At 48.0% G+C, this 6,716-nt stretch overlaps 1 protein-coding gene across 1 annotated transcript; it reads right to left on the reverse strand.

Moving 5' to 3' along the window:
- Positions 1-2,900: 2,900 nt before the first annotated feature.
- LOC119274904 (UDP-N-acetylmuramoyl-L-alanyl-D-glutamate--2,6-diaminopimelate ligase MurE homolog, chloroplastic) lies at positions 2,901-6,513 on the reverse strand. The gene is made up of 5 exons (XM_037555658.1): positions 4,675-6,513; positions 4,399-4,515; positions 4,129-4,304; positions 3,546-3,691; positions 2,901-3,196 (listed from the first exon to the last, which is right to left on the reverse strand). The coding sequence occupies exons 1-5, from the start codon at positions 6,476-6,478 to the stop codon at positions 3,178-3,180; spliced, it is 2,262 nt and encodes a 753-aa protein (XP_037411555.1). The 5' UTR covers positions 6,479-6,513; the 3' UTR covers positions 2,901-3,177.
- Positions 6,514-6,716: the final 203 nt, after the last annotated feature.

The following is a 6,716-nucleotide window of genomic DNA, read 5'->3' on the forward strand; positions in this document are numbered from 1 at the left end:
CTCCTCTCTCGCGCGGCAATTCTAGAAAAATATGCAGCAAGGAAAAAAACAAAGAGGTGCAAGGTGGGAGGAGGAGACAAGGAACATGGACGCTTGTCATGAGGTGGTATAAAATTTAGCTTTCACACACCCATGCTCATACCAACAGTACCTCCACATCGATTTCTAGATACTTTTTCTGACTTGATAGAAACACACGGGTAACTTGCCTGCCAAGCTCGCAAATGAAGCAAAGTGTTTCTCACACGCGGAATGGCCCAGTGCCATTTCTTCAAAAAATTGAGGTTGCGGGTCATATTTTCCCTCCGCGTGGAAGCTCATTGCGTACAACACCCAGCGATTCATGACCACCCAACCCCGTGCGCCTGTTTCATTACAAAATAGCAAGTGTAGGTTTCAAATTTTACTTTTGCAGATGCGTCTGAAACACCTGTTTCTCACTATAACAAAGTTGGCAACAACACTGATTTGAGCACATGCACATATCAAGTCTTGATTCATCCATCGCCAAAACACACATACTCCCTCCGTTTCGAATTACTTGTCGCAGGTATGGATGTATCTAGATGTATTTTAGTTCTAGATACATCCATTTCTGCGACGAGTAATTTGGAACAGAGGGAGTATCATGCAATTCGAGCTCGTTATCCATTCATCCATCAACACATTGCACAAGTATAGCATAGCAACACACACACACGAGGTTAATATTGCTACTAGTTCTTCCTTCCTGGTCCTCCGTAAGCGAATTGTCCTGCTGAAATTGGCCAAAGAGAGTAAAGCTTGATGTCAGTGACATCGGTGGACAGATCATCATCGATAAAGTTGCTCCTCCCGTCCTCCATGATGACATGAATGTCTCGGATCTTCGCCGCATTGCCCCAATCAGAGCCGAAGGCTCCACTGCCCATCGGAGGAGGTGTGGTAGTTTTAGACTTGAGAGCATGGCCACCCAACACGACTTGAGTTGCTTTGTAGAAAAAGTCGTCGAATAGTGACGCCGGGAAGTAGGCGACCGGGATCGGGTCCTCGTCGTTTACACCAGCGTGCAACCACCAGTTCCCGTTCAACTTGGTCTGTGATTTTTACATGTTTCGTGGAGAAGAAGACGACTGCATTAGAGTTTTAACTATATATTCCACGTGCCTGGTGAGCGAAAAACTTGCAAGTGAACACATACGTACGTACCCTGAACAGCTTAATGGTGATAGTTTGCCGTGTCCCATTAGCCTGGGATACTGGGGCTATGACATCCCCGGGGAATATTGGAGACCCGCTCACAAGCTGGATACCAGGACAATCATAGTTGACACACCCTGTGCTCTGCCGGCTGTCTTTCTGCAGTTACATTCATGTCATGATTTAATCACATCACAAGCTTACTAAAATCCTATTTCGGTGAAGAAAGAAGTCGGTGTACGTAGTTTGCGAGCTTCTAAAAATCATCATCACAAGATCAATTTGAAGGACACACTTACCGTCCAAGCCGTATAAAGGTAAGTTTGCGAGTCATTAAAGTAAGACGGCCACACCTACATATTTTTCCATGGATAAGTGAGAAAGGTTCAAGTAGAGAAAAGCCATTGCGATAACAATGCAAATCTACAGAGCATAGGAAGGCAACTTTACCACCCATCCAACGGTAATTGCACTGACGTTCTTGCTAAAATCAGCCTCGAAGTTACTTATCGAAATTGCTGCCCCGCTCACTTGGCCATCTTTGAGATTGTATCCATAGACATCCAGGGTGGCAGATACTCCATAATATCCACTGTCCCTGTCAGTGCTTTTAATATAAACAGCCTCCTGAAATTAATACATGAAGCTACATTAGTCAGTAAATATTCTCGCAAACAAATATTAGTCGGTAATTAAATAGAGGGCCAAGCAAAGGAACTCACGTATGGCTGAACAGTGCCACCATGCTTGGGTGGGAGCTCAATGTATGGGAGCTGTAGATGAACGGAGCTCAGTGAACGTGATGAACTTGATGCTTTCGCTTCCATGCTGGCACCCGCATTTTCCTTCAAGGCATAATTAGGGTAGCATATACTCGTCAGTGAATATATTCTATTTGAAGCAGCGCAGAAGATTCAGTTTACTGTTAGATTACCAGAGAAGAGATCGTGTAGGTTTTAGTTAATTTGGACTAAAACCACGAAACTTAATATTGAAAGGAGGGAGTATGAAGTTTGAACTTTCAAAACAAGAAACAAGATGGTGAAAACTAGAACAGCAATCTGCGGCTAGAGGATGATAGGAGATGATATGTCCAGTGTATCTAAGCCTGAACCGTAAGCAGATTCGTGCGATGTCTAGATCGATGCATGTAAAAAAAAACAATGACATTGCAAATTTATTTAAATTGAACAATTCAACGAGGGGGGGCACCACTGTTTAGCTTTCACCTCTTGATGATTGGTCTGATGAACTCGGCCTCCAAGGGTTTGATGTGCAAGAAGAATGCTGCAAAAGAACAAGATGTGTAGTTCTACATGAAGTCGAGACATGTTGGGAGACAACAAATAGAGAGCAATATTCTTCTGGCGCCGTAGAAGTATGTATGTCAACCTCTTTATATGGAGATCTCTTATATGGACGCCTCCATCCGACCGGTGTTCCCCCGATTGCGCGGACCCAGAGGCAGCCCATCGTCAAAATCGGAATGAAAATATGGAAGATAATATGTTCAGAGATGAAATATGGAATGTAATCCTCCTCCCAAAGATTTAATCTGTGGGGCGACGCCGATTGATTTCTTTGTTAAATGGAAAGAACCGATTCTCTCCTTTGTCCAACATTAAATGTGTGCCATGCAAACGCCACTTATATTTTTCAAGGTACCAAACGCGGTCGGAGAAATGTGTGCCCTCTGGATTGTAGCACACTTCATAAAAAAATTGCACATGAAGAACCCGGACGTTTATTTGTCTATTTTTCATGAAAACTGACACTGGGGAAATTGCTTTTTTCCATTCCGGTGTGCCTTTAATGTACCGTAAAATAACTTACAATTTTCAAGGCCATCTACTTATCTACTCTGCAGCAATCATCAATGATGATCATAAGCTAGTTGTTTGTTAGCAGTCAGCAGCCGAGGTTAGAACCTTGAGCAAAAGCTGGATCAGATCGGCTAGTCTATCTTTGAGAAGCTCGGCCATCTTGGGTACATCACAATCAGTGGCTTTCTGGTAACCTGTGGCAGACAGAGAGAAGCGAGATCAGTAAATCTGTGGTTTTCATGTGAAACGACATTGCAAAAGAGGAAATCTGGTACAGCAGAATCTCTGATGCAATACAATGCGGTCAGGCAAGTTGTGCAAAAATCACAAAATGCAAGGTAGATCACAAGAATTGGACTGGAATTTATATCGTGTGATTCCTTTGGGTGTTTTGGTGGAGGCTTGTATTTTCAATAGGACACGAAAAAACAGAGGCAAGGCCAAAGTGTTAAGGCACAACCTTATGGCAACAAGCACATACTCATGAATCATGAGGGATGAAGCCCTGAGAACAGGGCAAAAGTGATTTAGAACGAAACGTACCGCCATGGAAACTCAGAGGTATCTATTCCAGATCGATGCAATTGATCAACGTATTGCAGTGCTTCTCGGCACTCTTCCCTGTCATCAAAGAACTCCTTCTTATCGCCTTCCATCTGATAAGTATCATTCCCTTTTCCAGTGACAACCTGAAGGATGAACAAAAGCAATCAGGAATAAGGACCAAGATGGACCAACATGTGGAAGATGGTCAGCAGTAAAAATGTAATACATGCTATCACCTAGAGGGTCAAGCCTTCTATCTCATAACATTAATGCAACTTCTTAGTTGTTCACTAGCATATTAAGTTAACTGCAGATAGTAACACATCAATCTACTTTCAATCTTTCTGAGCATGTTCTACATTCTTATAGATTAATGCATTTGGGGATTAGATCTTTGAAATCATTATAATTAAAATCTGACAAGAGCCAAGATCAGCTTCAATAAGCATTTTTACACAGGATCCTACGCATGGAGATTCAAGTGTAGCATATTTCAACAATTTGTTCATATAGGATTATACGGTGACTATGGACAACAGCAAAGCTTTCCTTATAGTGAAGAAAATCATAGAAAACTTACAACAACATCGCCTTGCTCGCCCATTGCAACAGCAGCTCGCACTGCAACTCTTCTAATATCATGTAAGAAGAGTCTGTGACCATTTGGTAGGGGTGGATAATAATCATTTGCACCATGCTTCAAGTATTCTTCCATGGTCCATCCTACACCAGACAACATATCGTCCAGGATATCCACTGCTCAGAATAGACCAAGAAATGTGTAAACTTCAGCTCACTCATTTATTTAATAACATTAGGATCTCATAACGAAATATACTAAGGACCATACATGGATCTTCACTTGCTGGATTGTCGGATGTCAACATAACAACATCACTTTTCTCAGCAGCAATCTTTGTCATCATCGGCCTCTTCCCTCTTTCTTTCTCACCGCAACATCCAACAACTACAGAGAACAACATACCAGGAGGCTCAGTTTGTAATACCACAACCAGAATAAAGAATATATAGCAAAACGTACAGCAAATTAACAGTTTGAAACCAGTATAAACTTTGTGGAGGCGGTGTGTTAATGAGAACTATTGTATGAGAGAAAGTATCATACCAGTGACAATACGCCGTGGGCCTAGTTCCTTTACACTGTCAAGAAGCCTTGACAGAGCTTCCGGTGTCCTCGCATGATCAATGATCACCCCAAAGGCTTGCTCCTCATCAATTAGCTCACACCGACCTGGGATTGCATCCACCTCTTCAATACCTTTCACTATGTCCTCCAATGGCGCACCCACTGCAACACCAACTGCCACAGTTGCAAGGATATTGTAGATGTTGTCTCTTCCAAGCAGTCCAGAGGAGATTTCAAGGATTCCGTGCGGTGTCTGTACGAGAACCTCCGTCTCAAACAGGGAAAGCTGGTACTTGAGAGTGTGCACATCAGCCTTCTTGTTCTCAAATGAATATGTCACCACCGGGACACCATGCCCCCCTTGGGCGGCGAAGAATGGTGCGCTCGGATCATCGATGTTTACCACCTTACGGTGGCGCTCAGGATCCACCATTCTGGAGAAAAGGGAGGCCATGCTGCTCATGTACCCCTCGTATGTCATGCTAGCCTCTAAATTGGCATGCCTAACATTGGTCAGCACGGCGATATCGTAATCTATCTCACTGTCCACACCTGATGGTAGCATCTCATCAGTGGTCGTCTCCAACACAACGGCTTCAGCGCCATTGTGCAACATCGTTGCCATCAGCTTCTGCACGGCCATCGAATCACCTGATGCAGCAGGTTGCGCATCCAGCTTGTTGCTGCCGAAGGCATAGGCTCCAAGAACGCCTACCATGCCGGTCCTGACACCCATGGCCTCGTACATTGCTTTGACGAGGTGGGACGTGGTGGTGACCCCGTCTGTGCCCGTGATGCCAATAACGGCCATGTCCTTGGAGGGCCGTCGGTAGAGGCAGGCAGGGAGCACGCGGAGAGCGGCCGTGATGTCATCGACGATGACCAGAGCGCGACAGGCCAGGGTGCCCTCGATGTCCACGTCCTGGTCGGCCACGACGGCAACGGCACCGCGCTTGTCAGCCTCGGTAAGGCCAGCAAGCCCGCTCTCTCCCACGCACACGAAGAGGTCCCCGGCCGCCACGAGGGTGGCGTCGCTCTGCACCCCCGAGAGCGCGACGTCCTGGTCGCCCGTCACCGCTACCGGGACCAGCTTGCTCTCGTCGAGGAGCTCGGCCAGCGTCATGCGGAAGGCGGGCTGCCGTATCCTGTCCCCCTCTAGACCGAGCTCGTCCGCCACATCAAAGGCTTCGCCGTCTTCGTCGAGCGGCAACCCCTCGTCGCCGTACTCCTCCTCGGCTTCGTCGTCCTCCTCGTCAGCCACGGACGCCACACTGAGGCCCTGCAGCCTCCGAATCTCGTCGAGGTCGATGGCCTCCTCGGGGGACAGCTCGTCGGCGGGGACGTCCACCTCGGGCGGCGGAGGCGGGGTGGGCTTAATGAGCCCGCGCCGCGTGAACTCCTCCCTCTTCTCGGCAATAGCGCGGTCGATCTCGTCGAAGAACTCGTCGTCGGGGTCATAGCTCCCGCCGGCGGGGGCCGGGGGAGGGGACGAGAAGAGCGGGTGGTCGGCAGTGACCTCTGGCTGGTCAGCCTGCTGCCGTTTCCGCGCTCGCTCCACGTGGCGCGCGAGCTGGTCGTACCGGTTGAGGCCGTGGGACGAGTCCTCGGCGGCCTCGGGGGGCTCGTCGTCCGCGGTGGGCGGCCGGAAGCGGCGCCCCGCGGCGAGGCGGAGAGGGGCACGTCGCGGGGGCGGGGGTGCTAGGGCTCGGGGCGGCGGGCGGGAGGTGGAGGGGAAGGGGAAGGGGAAGGGGAGGTGGAAGGCGAGGTGCGGCGCCGTGGCCATGGGAGACGAGACTGTGGGGGTTTGCGTCGCTGACAACAGGAAAGGTGGGACGTTTAGGATTGGGGAAGACGGGGATGAGCCGATGAGGTGCGGTGTTGCTTCGGGCCGGATTGGTGGGCTGACTTTTGAATTTCGTCCGCCCGGCTGAGCAAATAAATGAACGAAGCTACTCCCTTCCGTTACTCAAAAGAATTGCAAGTTCTCAAAAAAATTACCTCACAAAAAATTGTCTAAAAAA

The sequence above is a fragment of the Triticum dicoccoides genome, chromosome 1A (genome assembly GCF_002162155.2).
Source record: "Triticum dicoccoides isolate Atlit2015 ecotype Zavitan chromosome 1A, WEW_v2.0, whole genome shotgun sequence".
Classification (NCBI taxonomy): domain Eukaryota; kingdom Viridiplantae; phylum Streptophyta; class Magnoliopsida; order Poales; family Poaceae; genus Triticum; species Triticum dicoccoides.